Source organism: Agrilus planipennis, unplaced genomic scaffold, assembly GCF_000699045.2.
Source record: "Agrilus planipennis isolate EAB-ADULT unplaced genomic scaffold, Apla_2.0 scaffold107, whole genome shotgun sequence".
Classification (NCBI taxonomy): domain Eukaryota; kingdom Metazoa; phylum Arthropoda; class Insecta; order Coleoptera; family Buprestidae; genus Agrilus; species Agrilus planipennis.
In genome coordinates this window covers 581,713-604,730 of record NW_020438869.1, presented here as the reverse complement: position 1 = coordinate 604,730, position 23,018 = coordinate 581,713, and the positions used below count along the sequence as shown (strand labels likewise).

The 23,018-nt window shown below is 36.6% G+C and overlaps 1 protein-coding gene across 2 annotated transcripts in view; it reads right to left on the bottom strand.

Moving 5' to 3' along the window:
• LOC108735552 (roundabout homolog 2-like) overlaps positions 1 to 23,018 on the bottom strand; it is a 135,839-nt gene that overhangs the window by 44,669 nt on the left and 68,152 nt on the right. The window contains exon 1 of one of the 2 annotated variants that reach the window (XM_018467555.1): positions 21,667 to 21,697. The exons of the other annotated variant lie outside the window; for it this stretch is intronic. Within the exon in view, the coding sequence (XP_018323057.1) occupies positions 21,667 to 21,670 (4 nt within the window). The 5' untranslated portion in view covers positions 21,671 to 21,697. Of the gene's footprint in view, positions 1 to 21,666; positions 21,698 to 23,018 lie in introns of those variants that run through there. 2 annotated transcript variants of the gene reach the window in all.

The window sequence follows — 23,018 nt, the reverse complement described above, 5'->3', positions numbered from 1 at the left end:
TCAGTACGAAATAGGTTGACAAAACACCTTCTAAGACATGAACGGTTAGTTAGAGACATATCAGAAGAAGAAACAGGAGTTAAGAGAAGTAGGTAGACCTGGATTAGAATACTGTTCACAAATAATTAAGTATGTAGCAGTTAGGGAAATGCGAAAACTGGCTCAGTATAGGAAACAGTGGAGGTGCGTGTCCAACCAGTCCTAGGACTGACGACTTTATGATGATGATGATGATGATGATGATGATGATCTCACTCTCTCATCTCTCTTCATTATCTCAAAAGCTATTTGCCGTGGTAATGAATCATCTTGATTTCAAGAAATTGGATGAAAATGAACAGCCAGAAAAAGATGAAAAAAAATTTCCCCCCTCTACTTTCAATACTAGTCCAGAAGACAACATTCTCACAGAATTATGATGAGGATACAGTGGATAGAGAAGGTTAATAATGAAATGACATAAGAATGAGGAGAAGAACACAAGATGATACGAAAGTCTCAAACATGAAGGGCTAGTTAAGGAGACACTAGAACAAGAAACAGAAGTTAAAAGGGACACATGTAGGCCTAGATTAGATGACTGTTCACAAATAGTCATGTGGGATATTCTAGTTTTAGCCTAAGGCAGCAAAGAGTGGAGGTGCCTGTTTAAACTTGTCGTAAGACTGACGACCCTATAAGGATGAATTTGATCGACGACATTTTTGGGTTAAGATGTATCAATTAAAATTAATAAAATAACTTCTTAACTGCAAAGACAATCTATAAGTATCAGTTCAGAGTTACGGATTAATCTTTTTAACTTCCTTAATTCCAATATTTCATTAAGTAACCTGAAAAAGCTTTCAAAAGTATATGTTAGACAAAAGGTATTAAGAAAATTAGAAAACTGAAGGAGCTGAATTTCACTTGAACAAGTTTTGGGAGTTCGGGAAAATAAACTTTGATAAATTACAATCCGTCATCCAAAAAAGAAGAATAGAAATACAAGGCTTAGAAATTTTATAACAAGAGGATGCCATACAATTCAAGATAAATAACAAAATCCCGTCTCTAAGCCCTTTTGTAAACTCATCTAAAAGTTCTTTCATGGATATCTCGTCGAAATTTCCAACATCGGTATTTCTGTTTATTTTTGTATTCCTTTAAAAACACTTTAGTGAGTTATGGGACTTATTTTCTTTGCCGGGGAGACTTCAACTTCAGCAAAATACTCGTATATAATGGATACTAGCCAAGTCAGGCACAGTTAGTTCTTTCCCTCCTTGAAGAGCCACTCGGCTAATCCAGGTCAAGTTCTATCCTGCTGGCTGCTCTTTCACTCACAGAAGCAGCTTACGATGTATGGACCGTCTTGGAAATTGGAAGCTGACTTCAAGGGGCGGCAAAACTTACGATATTATTTCTAGGGACTTCGATAACAAAGGGACAAAACGCATCAACATTAATAAAAGTTTTGTTTTAATCACATATCTTTATTAATTTATTAGGTGGATGAGCAGTGATCCAAAATTAGCAGCCAATGTATATATAGTTTTAAGACTTATTATTTATTTATATATGTATGTTCGTACCGATTTTTGGACGGTGCATCCAACCTTTTAATGGGATATCCAATCACTTCGCTTAATTCTGTCCTAATTGTAAAATTCTCTTTTGTTATTAGGATTCTTCTTCCCATTTACATAGGTACTCTACGTGCTTTTTCTTCTTCGTTTAGCCAGTAGGTACCTCTGTGTTTCCTCCTTCAGTTATCAGTTTCCTCATTTCTTTTCATCAATTTGTATTTTCCTAGATGCCTTTCTCCATTTCTTTTCTAAATTCTTATAGGATTTGGTTTTTTGAGTCATTTTTTTATTTTTTCTTGGTATCTTAGCATTCTACATCACGCTTCTATACATATTGCTCCTGACTTGTCTCTTCCATGTACTTTGGAGTGAATCTGTCTCGACCGAAGGTCCACTTTACGTATTTAGTCTGGAGGTTTTGGAATTTTTCTCTAGTTTGTCATGCCCTGATGTCAACTCCATACATAAAAATACGTTCACAAGAATACGAAACATCACCATTCTCTTTTCCCTATCTTCTTCAAAATTCCTTTCTCCAATTCCCCATACTAATGTCGTGGTTCCTGCTTACTTATTTGTGGTTTTTCTTACATATGCTGCATCTTTATGGGTTTTTGGAAATCTGTCTTTGCGGTTTTTATGAAATTAATGGGTTACGAAAATTGAGGTGGTCCAACAATTTGATTATTATTATTCGATTATGTACTCTTAACAGTATGTTATGATTTTGTAAATGAATATTGGGTACTTCCCCTCCCATCGTTTCGAGCGAATTAATTTGGGACCTGATTCTCTACACAGGCTAAAATTGCAATTCTGAAATTGATCCTCGTCAAGTCATACGTCACCATCAACGGCTAATTTGGTTCTTTCGTTCCGGAGCCGTTACACTGCATCTAAATTAACGACCGCCGTCCGAAATCAAGAGCGCTGATGCACCCTTTAATCTTTCTTATATATATGTACGTGCATATCGCATAGTAAAGAAAAGAGCTATTTCGATTCGTTCATCTGACATTAATCTATCTTGATCAGGGAGATACGTAGTCATCCGTGTATCAGCGACCGATCGTATTTATAGCGGCATCAGTGCCGGGCACTGTAATACATACACGACATACCGATCGAAGTTTTTTTGGCAAAGAATGCTTTGTGCAAGTGTCTTCGACGCTAATGAACGAGCTCTCTCGCTGTCTCTCTCTTCACCCCGACGATCAGACGAAGATATGTTCGCACAATGCACGCTTTGTCTCAAACTAAATCCGTCCAGCGGCAGACGACAGACACATCAAAAAGGAATGAGATAATGCGACGATACGCCGCCGAAATCTGGTATAAGGGTGCAGGTTAATGGTGTGACTGTGTCTAATTCTGGACTCGAAAGATCACGATGCTAATTAACTACCATTTCGTTAAGAATACACCTAACAAACATTGCAAAGGTCTTTGTAACGATATCAAATTTTTCATCAAATGAATGAGTTCAATGTATCATGTTTATTTTTATCAGAACACGATAATCAAATAATCAAGTGAACTACCAAAACAAGCTAAGACAACTACCCAAACTAGACCAAAAGTTTTCCTTTTAATACTACTGTAAAATTTGGATATTGTTGATATTAGTACATCATCATCATAAGGTCGTCAATCCTAAGATTGGTTGGACACGCGCCTACACTTTTTCTTATCCTCAGGTAATCTTCACATTTCCAAAAAAGTAGACAAATCCACATCCTTAACTATTTCTAGGTCTACCTCTCCTCATCCTAACTCCCATTTCTGCCTCTAATATGTCTCTGACTAGACCTTCATGATTGAGAAGGTGTCCTACTAACCTATCTCGTCCGTTTCTTATTTACTTCCGTAGACTCCTTGGTTCTCCTATTCTTTCTAAAACCTCTTCATTTCTAACCTTCTCTATCCACCGTATCCTCATCATTCGCCCAAAACATTATATTTCGAACGCTTCTAACCTTTTCTTTTCCGCCGCGCCCACCGTACATGTTTCACATTCATACAGCAACGCGCTCCAAACATATACTTTTAACAACCTTTTTTGAATTTCTAAATTAACCGTCCGTGAGCAGAGAAGTGACTTCTTTTTATTAAAGGCGACACCACCCTGAGTTATCCTCTGCTTTATATCCCTACAACTCCTTCCATCCTGACAAAAATCAAAAGGTACCTGCACCAGAAAAATTGAAAAAATGTTTTGAAAGGTTGGAACAGTTTATTTTTTAAAAGACATTGTTTAAAACACTACATCGTCAATGAAATTACTGTAATTGAAAAAAGAGCTAACAAGGAAACCTTCCGAGGTGTTTGCCTCCGATTTACATGTCGTTAAAATATGTTAATTTACATCAGAAATGATGAGATACGTATTTATTTTTGCAGAAAAACATTTTCAAGGAGTAAAAATAACCTCTGAAGTTGATACTCCATATGGGTGATACTCAGGATTCACATAATTATAATTGATATTTTCAAAAACGACCGAAAGGATTAAATTCTCTATGAAAAATGAGAAAAATTATTGCAAATTTATGAAACAAAAAAAATTTATATAAATAATTTCGAAGGGTTGAAAATGAAGAAAATTCTACTGCAAAAATTTAGTAATTATTCTTTAATGGAACTAATTTTAATCAAAAGTGTAAAAAATTACTAAATGTCTGCATTTTTCGAAAAAGCAATTATACAGGGTGACCTAAAAAATACACCAAATGCTCACTGTGCAAAAAACCATAGGTCTGCAGCATTAAAATTTGATTTACTATAGTAACTAATGTAAAACTGCATTAAAAAAAAACTGTTTATTTACGCTCTAACGTCTATACATATATAATGTGAAATGCATTGAGTCACATATCTTCCATTTTGAACTAACGTTAACACCTATACACTAACATGATTAAACAGCGGAAGTCCGCGGAACTTGAGATGTTCAACTTTGGACCAAATGACGGTGACATTTCTCCTTTCATTTATAACTGTCCTTCTGAAGTCAGTCCACGAAAAATGCACCGTTCACTTGCTTATCCTCTTAAACTTAACGTCGTTTTTGTCAAATTAAAACACAAAATTTGCATCAGACTCCGCGAATAAGTTAATCATATTTATTCACAGCGCGCTGCGATGTCAGCAAGATATTTCTCGTGTTTTGTTTTTCATCGCATTATTTGATGCTCCGAGAGCATTAAAATAGAATAGAGAAGGATTGCGATATCTGCCTCTGCCGCCGGTGTTTCTAGTTCGCATTTGTCGTTATTTTTGTTTTGCTTACTTTTTTCAGCTAATCGGAGTCGTGCATTCAGAATAGAGAAGTTCAGTAGTTCAGATACGATTCACTCCAGCGTATTAATTGGAAACAGTTGGTCCTGGACGACGGATTTTTGCAAATTAACGAACCTCGTTGAAACTTTATTTGAGTACAAGTTACTTAACCGTTGAATAGAGGATTTTTCATTCAAAAAATAGATGCAAACGTTAATTCAACTAGAAATAAATTTAATTAAATAATTGTACCACTAAAAAGTTGGTATGATACAAAACTACCAACCATAAGATAACTATAATATTGTCACGTATTTAAACACCTTCTCTCACTATTACTACTTTTATTTAACCAATTGTTGTCTAATTAACACTCCTATTATGAATTAATTATTAATTCATATCTATACGAACACTTTGTCACTTGTATTGCTTTGTATCGCCTCGAACTCATTCTCGTACTAACCCCTTGATCTCGCGACAACTATTTATAAAAGCTGGCCGTGTTCTATAATGATCCAGTATATGCTCTCTAGAAACCTGGTCTTCTTTGCCGCTATGTATGTTGAGTTGCCTGCATACATGTGACAATACAGAAAACGCTTATAAAAAAGTAAACATAACCTTTCCTATAATCCTTTACTGAGCGGCTGACAAACATATAAACAAATCTACGGTAGAATATTATTTATACACGATTTTTGAATTGTTATTGACAGCTATTCTGTTATGGAAAATGGTTATATTGTATTATAAATTAAATTTGTTCGGTAAATTCAATTTCGGTTCTATTTAGTATTTAATTGTCAGTCTTTCAGAGAACAACGGCTGTTTGCGACATCTCTGCAAACTGGTTTCGTGAAAAATTGCATTAGAGGCTTTAAATCCGCTGAAAGACTCCCCGCAACATTATCCCCGAGGGTCGTAATCGAGTTATCTTCACTCAATAAAATAATGCAGAATACTGGCTTGAGAGTCAGCTGTGACCGAACGATAAACCAAGTGTGATGTAATTTCATTAGGATCTAATACTGAAGGGCGAAAACGAACCCTCTTTTAAACACAATCGATAATCAATTTATTTATCTTGGTCCGTTCCGAATCAAGGAATGCCAATTCGTGAAATCTGAACGAGGCGTACAACATGAACCCAACCAACCCAAGCATTTTGAGGACAGTGGCATACATAATATTACTTCTAACAAGATGCTTACCTATCCACAGTTCACTAAAAAAATCGCTCTTCAAGCACCCTGTAGTAATCTAAAACACTCGTAACGCTCAACTGTTTAATGTAAAAATATTGACATGATAACCCTAGACAAAAATTTTCAGTCTCTCTCCAGTCGCTCAGAGTCTTTCGGCGTCTCTGAGAGCGTCTCTCACAGTCTCTCAGTTATTGCCTAGGTGTTTCTATGGATCTCTTACAGTCTCTGTATGAGAGACCCGAACGATAAAATTTTTAATTCAGAGATTCGAGTCTCTCGTTCGGAGATCGGATACGAAATGAGGATCTCTCTATGAGCGACTCGAGTCTCTTGTTCAGAGACGCTAAACAGTTTTTTTGACAGTCTCTCTCAGCGACACCAGAGAGACTCGATGAGGAACGGAGACTCGAGTCTCGCTTTCAGAGACTCTGAGAGACTGAACATTTTTGTCGGGAAAGACAAAACGATAAATTCCCGCATTCGTCTACTCTTCAGAACAACCTTCTCACTCATTCTCGGGGAAACACAGCATAAAGCTCTAATCCGCGATCAACTTCACACATATCAGACATATATGATACCAATATGCATGTTACTTCACGATTTAATTTCAATTTAAATATTTATTTGTATGTTAAAATTCATTGTATAAAAGTTTCCAGAGAAAGTATACAAGTAAAAAGCAGCTTAAAGAACGATACTATCGGAATTAGAATTAGAAAATTGTGTAGACACAAACTGATAAATGACGTAGATAAATATAATTAAATGTAAATTGGTTAGAGATAGAGGCTGAGTTGACTTTGATGTCACTAAGCCGCTTGAAAGAAAATTATTTCGGAATACATAGTTTGTTGCCTAGGTAATACCTGGTAATACGATAAAAGATAAGAATGCCTCCCACCTTCTAAAGATTTATGTAAATAACGATAATCTGTCTCATCATCACGCAAATGTAATTTGTACACGAAACTTTTGTTTTTTCGATCGACAGGCAATTTGCTATTCATCCATTTCCATTATGTAAGAAACATATCTGCATACGTTTATCTATAACATTATTTTTAATAATCCTTTATACTTCATTACTTCTTGAATATGGTAAGCTCAGATGGCGAATTGGAACGGCATGCTGAAATGAGTTATATTTCGTTTAGTTTCTGTAGCGATGTGACCTTCAGTTTGACCGGCGCAAAGTCGAGACGAGCAGCACTAGGCCAGAAAAGAGACAACTCTAAGCCAAACTCTTAACAAGTGAGGGGCGTATAATCCGTACAGTATTGCACGGAAAAATTGACCATTTTATACACTACAACTGCATTGCTCAAATGTGCTGTTATTGGTACCATTTACTACTGAAAATATCAACGAGATGTTCATTTATATTTGAAGATATATTAAAGGCTTTAACGTTTGTTTTCGACTCGCACTACTATTCATGATTGAACAAAACTTTTGGCAGGTACTGTATGAAAAAGTATGTTTAATGAACAAGAGTCGAGAGTATAATGAGCTTTTTTCTCCCTACCTACGATTTTGCCAGCGCGCATCCAAGACGTTCGAAGGGGCACATCGCTAGAGAAAGTAAATGAAGTATAACAAATCGCGAGCAAAAAACAGTTCAAGTTGAACTACATAGTAGCCCATAAGGGATTTTTCGTAAAAAGATGTGATTAAGACTCTCTAAGTTACTTTATTTTAAACTACTCTAGTTTGATGATTTTTTTTACATTTCTGGAGTCTTACCGACTTACTGTTGTTCATTCATCGAGAAGATACCTCATAAGAATAGATATTATTCAATTAATTGTGTTTCAATTTGGATTATCGCACCTACCCACTGTCTTCCATTTGTGTAAGGTAGTTCCTGAAGTAAACAGAACTATACAAATTAGAATTAGTAGTTGAAATTACTTTTGTATTGACCGTCTGACCCTGTCCTTGTGCATTATGGTGCCCCGGAGAATACTGTGAATAATCGAAGTTGAAATTCTAATTGACGCTCCCAAAGCCATTCAATTAATTAACCAAATTACGCCGATGACCTGGATAATTCGATGGGAATTGGGTTACCAAATAGATAAACGGATTGTTTCCAATTCATTTACCTAGGAAGTATTCAATATGGTGTATTAAAAATTGAATGGTTCCAATCAATTTTTCTTCAAAATACTCCACAGAAAATTGATGCATATTGAAGAAAATTTAATGACGTTCGTTAACTACGTAAAGAAGTATTTAATAAACGTACAACATCAACCCCTCGCGACATTTTGTCCTTAAGCGACTTATCTTATCCTTTGATATAAATCCCGGAGGATTTAGTTGTTACATCAGGTACGCCTTGAGACCAAGCTGCGGAGCTACGGTGCGACAGGGCACCCAGAAGTATCGAGATAAGGGGAGAGGGGATTTATGCGACCGAGCATATTGTCATGGCACCCCCTCTGCACCCCTCAACCACCTACCACCTATCTGCAGACATTTGCATATACACGTCTACAGATACCTACATTGTATATAAAGCGCTTATTCGGGAATTATCTCATGAAACATGAACCTGCTCGTATTTTGACGGCTAGTCGTTTATAATGGATTCCGTTTTAAGCAGAAATTTATTTACAGGCTTCTCCACGCAAATTTTATACCTAATCGGGATAAGCCACGCTAAGTCTTTATTTATAAACGTATCTAGTCGCTGAGACTGACTTCATCGAAAGATATGACGGTTCACGACAAAAAAGGGGTTAGTCAAAGAGGCAGTCCACAATTAGTTTTTATTTTCAAAAGAAATAAAAAGTAATAATCACTTACTACACATTAATTTGTGATGACATACGAGGGTGGATTGATAAGTTTCCGGCCTGACCAAGAAAAACAAGGTTTTTAAAAAATTTTTTTTTTTATTTCTCAACATAATCTCCTCCAAGGCTGATACATTTCTCATAGCGGTGTTCCAGTCTATTAATGCCATCTCTATAGACTGATTCGTCAAGCTCCTCAAAATAACCATTTACAGCTTCGATTACTTCTTCATTGTCCGCAAATCTCTTACCGCCAAGCCATTTTTTGAGATTAGGGAACAGAAAATAGTCACTCGGGGCTAGGTCTGGAGAGTAAGGAGGGTGCGGCATCAATTCAAACTTTAGATCGTTGATTTTAGCCGTCGCAACGATTGACGTGTGCGCTGGTGCGTTATCGTGATGAAACAAGATTTTTTTCTTCGCCAGATGAGGTCGTTTAATTTTCACCTCGTGGCTCAAACGTTGCAATAAGTCTGCGTAGTATTGACCAGTGATAGTATTACCCTTTGCAAGGTAATCAATGTATATAATACCTCTTGCATCCCAAAAAACAGTAGCCATAACCTTGTTCGCCGAAAAAATTGTTTTTGCCTTCTTTGGAGTTGGTTCCCCTGGTCCAATCCACTGTTTAGACTGTTCTTTGGTTTCAGGAGTGTAGTGGTGGACCCACGTTTCGTCAACGGTTACGAATCGACGCAAAAATTCGCTTGGATTACGCTTATACAATGACAAATTTGCGGTAGAAATGTTTTTTCGAATCAATTTTTGGTCGACTGTTAGCAAACGCGGCACCCATCTTGCACAGAGCTTTTCCATATGCAAATGTTGGTGCAAAATATGTTGCACACGTTCATATGACATCTTACAGGTCTCAGCTATCTCACGCACTTTCAATCTGCGGTCTCCCAGCACTATTTGATGAATTTTTTCGATCATATCTGGAGTTGTGACCTCAACGGGGCGTCCTGAGCGAGGCCCATCAGAGGTGCTCACACGACCCTTTTTAAACTCGGAAACCCACTGCTTAACGGTTGAATATGACGGGGAGGATGTCCCCAGTGTTGAGTCCATCTCTTTTTTAATTTCCTTCGGCGTTAACCCCTTCAAATAAAAGTATTTGATGACAGCACGATTTTCCTGCTTTTCCATTTTTACGAAAACCACAGAGGCGTCTTGTTCAGCGTGCTGTCAAACCTACACTAGCAAGGAGATCGGGCTGAAACTATAGCTACAAGCTATCCAAGGATGGTACTATAGAATGTCACCTCAAGGTAGGCCTAGTGGCGTCATCACTTGGTTAGGCCGGAAACTTATCAATCCACCCTCGTAAATGGTTTTTTATAAGAGTAACTTCTACTTTTAAAGATATTACATTATAAAATGTTGGTTATTTACGAAAGGGCCTTGTTCTTCAACAATTTTAATTGTAGACTGTAGACAAAATTTGCTGGTCGTATATTTATTTAAGCCAAGGGGTTTCTTAGAACAGATAGTTATCGGGGCCGCATAAGGGTGGTCTTTTGGCGAGAACAATAGAATTTACCCTCGCCACCTTGAAAAGGAAATAACACAGCGTGCATTAACTCGACTAGTTTACCATATAAGTAACACACCCTCAAAGAACTAGTAACAATTTGGGCAGGTTAGATTTTTATCATTTCATTTCCCTTGTTGACAAATCTTTTGCCAAAGTAATCGAACATGGTGAGCACACATGGGTAAAATAAAATCATTATATTTAAGGCGAATAGCTCTCTGTTTGTTCCTGAAATTTTTAATTTTACACCTAGCTGATTTTTATTTATCTAGTTAGAAAAGCTAAATATCTATAATACAGAAGAAACACGTTGAAGTTAAAAAAACTTCTCATGTCTTATTTGTGTTTTGTTTCCGATTAGTTCCTAAAGTAGGCTAAACTGTTTTGTGTGAGTGAAGCATGGTTTCAGGATCAACAACGAATGAGTCCAAATTAACGAGTCATAATGGAGTATCATGTCTTTCTAAAAGTACTTATAAGGTTTACCCCCAATGGGCTGAAATATGGAATACACGTTAGGCCAATATCAGTCTTAAGAAGGCGTGCCGTAAAAGGATTATGATACAATATTGACTTCAGGACCTAAGCGTTACATGTCCTTTGTGCGCCTCATTGAACCCACAAGAAATATGTGACTAACATCATCACTATCTGCGCCATTCCCATAATTCTAGTTGGGAACACGAAAACTCAGTTACTTTCAGAAACTAACTAAGAAATGTAATCAGAAAAAAAGCATCTTACAAAACTTTTCCAACTGAAAATTTTACTCCTTGGAGTGCGTTGTGTTCCATAATTTAAAAAGTTTCAATAGGACCAGTTTGAAATATGACAAGACAAAAGCTTTTCAAAAAGAAAACTAAACTAACGATAAGTACATAGTTTGAAAATATAATTAAAGGCTTTAAAACTTGTCATCCTTCCCTATAATACATTATACATTAAATATTATATACACGAAATCTGGAACGAAAACTGGAAGTTAACGAGCCATCAATGATTGAGAATAGTTGCTAGTTTGGCAGCCGGCTTTCCTTATAGCATGCGTCAAGTGACGAAACACCAGTACCCTCTCGTGACCTTCGCAACAGCTGCTACATAGGTGGGTCAACTGCACGTGTGACGATTATTAGTAGCTGCCTGCTTTTCGTAATTACTATTCGATTATAAAAGTTACTGTTATTGTCACAAAATACAAAAATAAGTTGGTAGACGGTGAAAAGAGACGATGCAATGCATTGACGGCATCATGCGAATACGCGAACGTCATTACCCTCATGGATATATATATCATTGACTGATGACATTCTATTTCTTTTTCTCCCTTCCGGAGTAGTGATCAGACACAGTGTATACCAAGATATATGTTCAACATATTATTAAGCACTAAATTACCGTCACTTGCACTAAACTTTTCCCACATTGCAGTGAATTGTAGAAACGTAATTATTTCCAAGCATGACTTACACTTTAATACGCACGACATTAACGCGCCTTAAATGTAATTTACTTCGAGTGATTAGTTTGTTACAGCTCGCTGACTTTATCTCTGAGATAGAAGAAGAAGAAGAAAAAACTGTGACGCCTACTACACCACTTTACGGAACATGCACTTAATTTTAATTGTGAAACAGATTTCTATTGCCACTAACAATGTAAAATACATACATACGAACAGGTTCAGGTACCTACCTTGTATTAATGTTGGTACCTCTTTCTTATCGCGAAGTACTTTCTAACGCCTTTAGAAAGATAAGCTTATAACTCCTGATGGTGTATAACAAATTTGTATTAACGCAATATTCCTTTTGCGTAATAAAATTACAAATGTATAATTCCTATTTGAAGATAATGATTAATTTTTTAATTAAATGACAGTTTTCTTTTCATGTGTACCTTTACTCATGACAAACGTTATAGGGAATATCGTAAACATAGAAAAGAGATGTCAGGTAAGAATTGCAGCGGACACTAATAAAGAAAAACGAATAGCATTGCACTAAGACGAGCATAATTTGACCTTGTTGCCAGCATCGGACTTAAAAGAATTCCAACATTCTCAGGAATTCAGGAAAGCAAAACGCTTGCCTAATGATTATAATTCTAACCAGGCAGTTATAAAGCCGAGCCTGGTGCTATGCGAATTTTGCAACTATACCAACCTAATAAAATAATTCGAAGTGGTCTGTATTATACCAACCTATCTCGCCTATTTCTTAATGACTTCAACAACGCTCTCTGCTCTTCTACTCTTTCTACAACCTCCTAATTTCTAACCTTTTCTATAAATAATAATTGTGAACATACTTCTATACATACTTATATAAATTAAAATTAACTTGTGACCTTCAAACAAAGAAGTTCATGGTGATCAGTATTGTCGAAAGTACTTGTCCACCATACGTGAGCGACACGTTACCAAAATCGAACAGAGAAGTTTATGACAGTCAATATTCTGTACTGTACCCTTTGTACTTAAAAAGTGTTCCGAATCGTTATATTTAACAAAGCATTTGTTAAAGTTCGATATATTCAGTATGTACGTTAAATCTCAACTTGTTAGGTATTTTTATAAGTACTTATAAAGCCAATCACAAGTTTGCAGTCAATCAGTTGGCGGTGTTGAAAGAGATTTGTGGTCGCATCTACTTTAATGATTATTGTTCTGCATGTTGCCGACCAGCGGACGCCCACCTTCGAATACGAATGATTTTAATGAGAAATCCAATCAAAGTCACTTCACTCTCTCCATCTTCTTCCAAATAAGGACGTATCACTTACAATCGTAATTTGTCAGCCTCGATAAAACTAAACGGCTAACGACATACCCGATTCTTTTCACAGTTTGCTGCTAATTAAAACGTAAAACGTTAGTGAAACTCGTTGTTATCGCATCGCTTTTAAGAGATGTGGCGTGTAATGTGTTATCTTGTGGCGGATAAGGCTAATAACGCAATCAATTTTCCAATTCGTTACGTCTTTGTTATTAGAAACAAACGCCAACGTGTTCGGCAATAACTGTCATGACCTGATGCCCAAATGATGACGAAGAAAACAAAAGCTATCCGATGATTCACACCTCGCATTCGCAAAATTAAACAGAAAATGCACAAAACCTTTCTAAAGTCTTCGTAAATGTCTAGATGATGGCCACAAGGGATGGGGGTGGGTGGTATCGAAAGAGGAGGTCCCCCCCACCACTGTACCATAAAAAGTTCGTGGCAGTCTCACCCCCATAAAAAGTTATGGGGGTTAAATGGGGGTGGGGTAGGGGGATCGAAAGAGGGTGGTCACCTGAGTAAAACCCCATAAAAAAAATTGCAGCGGTGTCACACCCATAATAAATAAGGGGGTTGAAAGTTGATTATTTTGATAATTTTCATACACTATAATTCCAATAAAATTCAATAAACAAATTATTTTCAAGCTGGTAGAGGTGGGGGATCGAAAGAGGGTGGTCACTTGAACAAAACTCGATAACCTAACCTAAGCTAACTTAACCTACCCTATTGATAAAGGTATTTAAATATGTTTTATATAACTTTCTCAATATTTTTCATTAGTTTTGCCTTTGAATATTGTTTAAGAATGACTATATAAGTATTTACATGCCTAGAAATGTATAAAAATTGGCATATTTATTAACTTTGAACCTCTATAACTTTTTAAGGGGGTGAGACCGCCACGAACTTTTTATGGTACAGTGGTGAAGGAGACCTCCTCTTTCGACCCCCCACCAACCTCATTTTCTTCGGGGGTGGGGGCCATCATCTGGACCTTTACCAAAGTCTTTTGTCTGCGTAATGTCATTAAAAACTAAACTTTTCACTAGAAGGAACTTTTAATTACCCACTACACTTTGTATATGGCAAGCAGGCTATAATTCCCTTAACAAGTGTCTGGTTGAATGCAGTGTGACATCGGGGTTAATAGTCGGTGAATGGGTTATGTGCTAGGTTGCACCCGGAGTCCACGACTAGCACAAATTAACGATCTAGAATTTAGTTAGCGTGCGGTTGTACGAGCAAACAAATAGATACTATAGTTGCCCGAAGCTACGCTCATCAATAACCGATCATCGAGATAACGTCAATAGGGGCTTACATTTGAATAAGTAAATATTTTACCGTAGCCAGTCAGCGATTTCGAACATCGCTGACGCTCAGTTATTACGCTAATTTTTCAACTTAAAACGAGCAGAAAAAGAATTTTTTTTGAGGAAGCAAGTAACATCATCTACAAAGTGTCCAGAAAGGGTAGGAGGTTTTCGTAAATTCAATAAAAAAAAGCAAGTCAGAAAAAAAATCTTTTTTTGTTGATTTTTAGACAAAATTTTGGAAAATTAAGTGCCAAAGATGATGTTGTACAAATGTTGACCCTTGCGCTGCTGGCACTCCTCCAACCGAAAACGAAAATTAGCCGTCACGCGTCTACACATTCCTCTGGAAACACCTTCTCTATAAGGTATCCCCATAAAAATATCAGGTGTGAGATCGGGGCTTTTTGGAACCGATTTTTTTTTTGTTTTGGATTTTCTTTGGCCCAGTAGCGACAGTTCTGTTTGTTTACGTGACCATTTAGGTGAAGGTTCGATTCGTCACCTGTCAAGACTTGTCTGGCACCGATAACATTACTTATAAGTTCTGAGTAATTTAATTATAGCACAATTCGCAGAATTTGGAAACATCCCTCGTATTTCATCGTAAACATCTTACAGTTATATTTCAAAAATCAATTACAAAATGACGCAATTAATTTTATTTAAATAAAAATATCGATATTATACAGCAATCATCTTTGCCTTACATAAGCTTGGGGGTGTCTAGAATTGACAGGCCAATTACACAAGTATGTCAGGCAATACACTATCGTCATAGGATGCCTACGCCTGTATAGCGTGCGAATACGAAATCTTGGCAGTTCCAAAATTGGCACGCGATGAAAGCCAAAGCCCTACGCCTGCCTCGAAGGGTCTCCTTCCTCCGTATCGTTCAAATGTGAATGGGGGAAGAGAATAAATGAGCAGACATTGCTTGCGTGTCTTTTATCGAGGCAGCTACCTAGAATAGGCACCGTGCCTGTCGCTCCTCATCGCAACTATTGACGAAACGTCGCGTCGAGTCGTCTGGCGTCGTTTAAGGTAGATAGATGTATGGAACATAAAATATATATAAAGAACCAATCAAGAATTCGACGGGTGGAAAATGATATGAAAAACTCTGTCAGATTTACTACACGTATAGGCCAAGCAAACCTACAAAAACAGTAAATCGATTATTAAATTAAAGTTCATAACTACAATTCTGTTGTTCCTCAGAAATATTAATTTGAAATTACTTCAAAACATCAACTTATACGACCCTCTCAGTTCTCTAAAAAAATTCAAGCTAACTACAAACAACAAGGATACAGACTGTGGAATAGGTAATATCAGTGATCAAAACGTATAATTTTGAAGTTTGACGGGTAGGGAAGCAGAAAAAAACTAAAACAATTAATTTGTAATCCTATTGGGGACAATCGTAGTGTTTCAAACTTGTAATTCATTCATTCATGGAAATTCATTATTACCTTATGATTACTTATTCTCGTCAATATAATAGAGGCATAACCAATCAGGAATTTAAACACAACTCTATCGTTGTAATGGACATAAAATAATTAAAAAGTATCTAAAATTCAATCCAATACTTAATGAGAACAATTAATATTGAAGAGTACAATATGTAGCACCAGTAAGCGTTGTGAGAACTTATTTACATTTTGATCAGGCAAACGTAAGAAACGTACTTGAAAAAACGGAGAAAACCCTTTAAAAAAATTACCATGTTCGTCACTAAAAAGTAAATCCGTGTATTGGCAAAATTCAATATGAGTCCAATAATTTTTGTAAGAGAACCTTACAAACTTTCCTAGAAAGTATGAAACACTATAACATTTTTAATTTTTAATAGTGGTTAATATGAAATATTAATGTGAAAATTCATTTTCAATTTTCCATCCACTACAAACTACCTCAGGGTAATGAGGGAACAATTTACCCTAAAAAAAGGTTCTGGGTTCGATTCCCGGCAAAGGTGTGTCAACAGCAACAAAACAATTTCCCTCATTAACCTGTAGTGGATTGAAAATTTTCACATTAATATTTTCTAGAAAGCGTAGGAATTTTTACTGTGCTAGCATGATAATTTTTCCATTGTCAGTCATCAAAGGCAAACAAATCATGAGACATCATGGTAATTCTTCTAAGATTTTTCTCTCTGTGTACATACTTACGTGACAGTTTGAATGAAAAAACAGCATTATCTAAGAGTATTAACCCAAAGTAGACTAATAAATGACACAATAGGAAAAAAGGAGTGGCAATTAAGCTGAAACGTTTATAAAGTTTGTTATCAGCAAACTGTAGATTTAGTAATCATCACGAGCACGAGCTCCAGTCAGACAGGGGCATAAGGCGGCAGACTGAGGCCAAGCCGCTAAGGAAATTCAATTACTTTCAAATCAAGCGATTGCCTCAAGTGCCACTGCCAATAGAGATACCGTTCTTTATTAGACGAGTTAAGAAGTGGAACTTTTATTTCCGCTACTGAATAGTGAATACTCGAAAGACTGAGCAAAAGTAAACGCCAGAATGGCGCGAGCTTCAACTAAAATGGAAATGAAGACATTGTAAACTCAAAATGTCACAATTACCTTGCCGTTTCGAACTAGTTGAATCCAATAAAGTTGCGAGTTTACTTTAAACCCACCTTAACTTTGAATTACGGGATTCTTTATGGCCTTTTTACAGCCGTTAAAGTTTCTGCTTCACTAAATACGTTATGAATAGACAAGATCTTTGAAAATACGTAAATAAATTATAAGAATAGTACAAGTAGTTAAATAAAAACTTCAGAAAATATAACAAACAAAGCTATAAAGTAGCTTTCAATATCAAATAGCCAAATCAATTCATAATCAATATCAGCGAAAATTTTCATCTCATTGCATGCTACAAAGTCTCATCAACTTTAACCCCCCTTTGAGAAAATACAATTAAGATTACATAAAACTGTATATATATTGCCAAAAATAATTATTTCGGTGAAGGTCGAGATGATGACCCCCACCCCCTTCGGGGTGGGGATGGGGGGGATCGAAAGAGGAGGTCTCCCCCACCACTGTACCATAAAAAGTTCGTGGCGGTCTCACCCGCATAAAAAGTTACAGGGGTTCAAAGTTAATAAATATGCCAATTTTTATACATTTTGTAGGCATGTAAATATTTATATACTCATTCTTAAACAATATTCAAAGGTAAAACTAATGAAAAATATTGAGAAAGTTATATAAAACATATTTAAATACCTTTATCAATAGGGTAGGTTAAGTTAGCTTAGGTTAGGTTATCGAGTTTTGTTCAAGTGACCACCCTCTTTCGATCCCCCACCTCTACCAGCTTGAAAATAATTTGTTTATTGAATTTTATTGGAATTATAGTGTATGAAAATTATCAAAATAATCAACTTTCAACCCCCATAACGTTTTATGGGGGTGAGACCGCCGCAAATTTTTTACGGGGTTTCACTCAGGTGACCAGCCTCTTTCGATCCCCACTACCTCCCACTCCCATCTAACCCCTAACCTAACTGTTTATAGGGGTGAGACCGCCACGAAGGTTTTATGGTACAGTGGTGGGGGAGACCTCCTCTTTAGATTCCACCCACCCCCACCACCTTCGGGGTTGGGGGCCATAATCTAGACATTTACCATGATTTCTTGTACCTATATAGCTCAAAAACAGTCAATAATCAAAATCAGGAACCCATTTATCAAAATCAGTCTAAATTGGCTAGACAGAAAGTTCTTCTAAACTGTATGTAGCACCTACAGTTATAAATTACTAAAAGAAAACTTCACCTCTGTGGAACAGTAATTGACTGAACATTATAAATGATTCTAAAACTTAACATGAATTTTAAAATCTATAAACAAGTAGACAGTGTACCTATTTTGATCATTTCTTCTACTTGAAGAAGCCGTTGTAGGTATGAAGAAATAGTTGTCGTGGACAATAAAATTATTTTGAAATACTTTGTTTTATTTTCTAAGGTGCATTAAAAATTGAATTTCTATATGTACCTAAAAACTGCAATCATCAAAAACATGATAATTACAATCTGAATGAAACTAAATCATTCAGATTAGTTTGAATTCATACTTGAGTAACAAAATGTTACACTAGGACAATGTGTATTCACTACTATCTAGCATTTTGGGCCCTGCTTGGTCCACAAAGGTGATTTACCAATCATTTAGTATTCCCCCAAATCAAAACGAAAGCAGTTGGAACCTCGTTACCCTATGAATAGGACATTTCATTAGTCTTATTTCAAAATGAGGGAGTCATTATCAGATTGTACTTATTCAGTGAATATGGAGCTTCAAACGACTTCTCTTTTGTGGCCTAGTCATGGTTGAACGGTGCATGAGAATTGGATCACCTAATAACAGCCCCACATGCGTAGAAAAAGGAGATTATAGCACATGTCGAATGAACAAAGGTAACCATGGTAATGCAGTGTTCCAAAAACGCAAAAGAAGCGGAAAGTTCAAAAAGAATTTTTAATTAACATTTCTGTTAGTTGTTACTAGGTATAGTAACATTTGCTCCTGGAACGACATTTAGACAAATTCATTTTTAATTGTTAACAGGTATTACTTACATCATTAAAGACAGTAGAAGTGTAGGAATAGATATACAGGGGCAAAAGATTAGTATGCTTAGATTTGCAGGTGATATAGCAGTATTAGCATCTACCAAGGAAGAGTTAGAGCTCGCTTTAAATAAAACGGAAGCGATACTGACAAAACACTACTGTATGAAAATAAATGAAAGTAAAACAAAAATATTGGTATGCAAGGGAAGAAAAGGTAGGGAAAGAACGAATATTAAGATAAGAGGGAAAAATTAGAAGATGTGACTGATTTTAGGTATCTAGGAAGTCAGATAAGTCAGAACGGAAGGAGTAGTATGGATATAAAGCAAAGGATAGCGCAGGGTCCAGTCGTCTTCAATAAAGAGAAGCCACTTCTATGTTCGCGAACGGTTAATTTAGAAATTCGAAAAAGATTGTTAAAGGTGTATGTTTGGAGCGCGGTGCTGTACGGGTGCAAAACATGGACGGTGGGCGCTGCGGAGAAGAAAAGGTTAGAAGCGTTCGAAATGTAGTGGTTACCTGCGAATGATGAGAATACCGTGGATAGAGAAGGTTAGAAATGAAGAGGTATTAGAAGGAATAAGAGAGCAGAGGAAGTCAATAAAAAATAGGCGAGATAGGTTGGTAGGACACCTTCTCAGGCATGAAGGTCTAGTCTCACAGACATATTAGAGGCAGAAACGGGAGTTAGGAGGGTTAGAGGTAGGTAGTTAAAGATGTGGGTTGTTCTGGTTTTAGGGAAATGCGAAGATTAGCTCAGGATAGGAAGGAGTAGAGGTGCGTGAGCAACCAGTCTTAGGACTGACGATCTTATGATAATGAACAGGAATTACTACCTTAACTACACACAAAACAATAAAGGAAACAAATAGGTAACTATTAAAAACCATTGATAAAGAGATCGTGAGGACAATCAACTTTAACGTTATTGAATGTGCAATAAACGATGCACGCACCTACATGTATTAACCTATCTATTAGATCTTATTACTTACAATTTATCTTCATGTATTGTACTCCTACGAATTAATGGAGTAATTCATGTACCTATTATAAAATTAATGGAGAACTCCTGTCCGAAACATCGGTAACCTATAGAAATATATAGCCAGCCTAATTCATTTGCAAAAACAGGTTCTCTATTGACGAATATCTTCGTAATCCGAGTACATTTCGTTGTATCGCTCTCAAAATCACGATAGACAAGTAGTGGATTCACGATAGATAAACAAGTAGTGGATTCATTTCCTGCCATTAGATGATAAGATGTGCTCGTCATTCGTTAATTAATGCAATTGCTCGGCTTGTTTATTTTATTAAAAAGGTTTTGCACGGAAGCGAAGGTTGAATGGAAAAAGTTCTTGAAGAAAACTTTAATTTCGTTGCAATGTCTTTCCTGAAGAAAGAAGTAGGTATCTGCTTATGGTTCTACCACTTCACGATGGAAGGAGTAATGCAGGAGTAATTCCCTCAAATAAACTAGTTCTTCCCCCCTATAAGTCATTATGAGCTCGAAACTGTCAGCACCATTGCTTCGAGTGGTCGAAAGTCACTTTTGTGAACAATTTGTTTAATCACCATCTTTGTGTTAAAAATTGTTTGAAAAATTAAATTTAAAGGAATTGTTTGTAAACAGGTATGCAACACATCACACACATCAGCATAAGGAATTGCTGATACTAACTACGTAATACTGCTTCGCCTTGATGATGATTTCTTTTATGTGTAATATTTACACATGTCTGGATTTTTCTGTATTGATCTGTTGGTAACCTTGTAGAAATCTAGCCTAATCTAACCTAGATGTTTTAAGGTATAATCAATATGTACTATTCGAAAGAATTTGTCAACCTGATTCAATATGACTCCATCCATTTTAGCGACGGGTCAGATGTTGAAGCGGTTACAAAATGACGATTTCATTAATTGATGGGGAGTTGTTAATGTGTAGGTAAATAAATAAATTCGGTGTCAAAATACGAAGAACATTTTCGGTGTAGGTATCTTCAAATGTTTGTCCCAAATCTTTATTTGCGACAGTCGGCGGAAAAGCGCATTCGATGAAGCCATGATATTCTACGTTAATTAATGAACACGCCCGTTCCATAAATCTTAATTAAGTGGCTACAACAATGTATGGGTCTACGTGCTAAATTGTTATGTAAATTGTTAATTGTGTTTACGCTGCATTGACCCTTTCGCACACTAACACCTAGAAGGACGATCTCTACCTTTGCACATACATACATACATACATACATACATAAACGAACGACAGGGGCAAGTTTATAGCCGACATTTCCTGATATTATTAAATTTGCGAATTGTAAACTGGTCATATGAAATACTGTACCGTACGACATTCCCCACTCATTTTAAAACTGAAACTTTCTTGTTGTAATTTCCTACAGTTTTAGAATTTCGAGTGTACCTACTACCAAGACTCCTAATAATCACGAACGCCATCTACCTGGTGGATATCGCACCATATCATTCAAATACGATATAGTTCTGATAGATGGCGTTTAGAGTAAAAAAGTAAGTAGATATATAACTGTAGATACTCACACATAATGAAGTACTTTTAAGAAGAGCTTACCTGAAACAAAAAAAGAGAAAATTAGAAAAGACAAAATAATTTGTATGTAATAATGTGCCTACGTCTATTCATCTATCATCCAGTTAGCCAAGTACAACACTTTTCGATTAAAGTTTATGGAATATAGCATCGCTAAGGAGCTGTGAACTTTGTCCGCGCCGACCCAAATTTGCTCCAGAGGGTCATAACTGGTGACGAATCATGAATTTATGGTACTACTCATATGCACCATCGACTACTGTCCCACTGTCCACATTTTGACGGGTTCAACTAGTAACTAATAATACAGCCACTATATTTGTAGAAATTAAATATTTTAGTACCCCAATGCTAACAACACCCAGTCGGGTCATATCCCTCAATTGCCATCGGCATTTGTATAAGCCTCATCAAGCTTCAGCATACTACGAATGATGCAAATAGTTTCTGTCGTTTAATATGTTCAGTTAGAGAAAACGAGTTAGTACATATTAACCGAAACAGTTTCGATGATGTAAATTTCACAGTTAAATAGACAGATCATGAGATGGACAGATTGATAGACTTTGATTAGGTCACGTAAAATCCCTGGGGACTTAGTAGTTTCGAAATGCATCTGTTTTCCGTGCTAACACAGAGCGAAATGCTACGGCATTTCCGATATTAATCGGCGGCTAAACATTGAGTAAGTAAGCACGTTATTAACTTAATAACATGCGGACTCTCGGCCAGCAGATGAAATATGAACAGTGTCTTTCTATTGCAGCCAGGCACTAAGTTTAATGGGATGCACCGACTGTGTAAACATTAATTCCAATCCATGCCAACACACAAGCCAAAGTCGCAGTTGGTGCTCGGTGTCCTACCGAGAATCATTACCTCTAATGATAAATTATTAAACGAACAATACAAACCTACTTTTCAATGGCAAAATTACATATTGCGTTGGGCACGAAAATATTTTTTTGCTGCACAAAAAAGAATTCATGCAAAAAAATCACAATGACCTCCTAAGGAAACGAATTTGTGGCTGCATGTTTTTTTAAATATTAAGGACATCTAGAAAGATAGAAGAGTGATACTTAATTTGTACAAAAAGCAACAGGCAGTTATAGAGCTGGGGTTGCAACGTGGGGAAGTTAATATTAGGAAGGGAAAAAACTTTTGGGTGTTTAATTCCCACCAGCCAGTAATGCTGGTGGGCGGGCAGTCCCTCCGGACTATGCCGGAAGGTAGGGCGGAAGGCCCTCTTCAGCCTGCTTTCAGGAATCGTGGGAATGGGTGGGTGGTGGTTCGAGTGAGAAAGTTGAGACGGACGAAATGAAGACAGAAGAGAATGAAA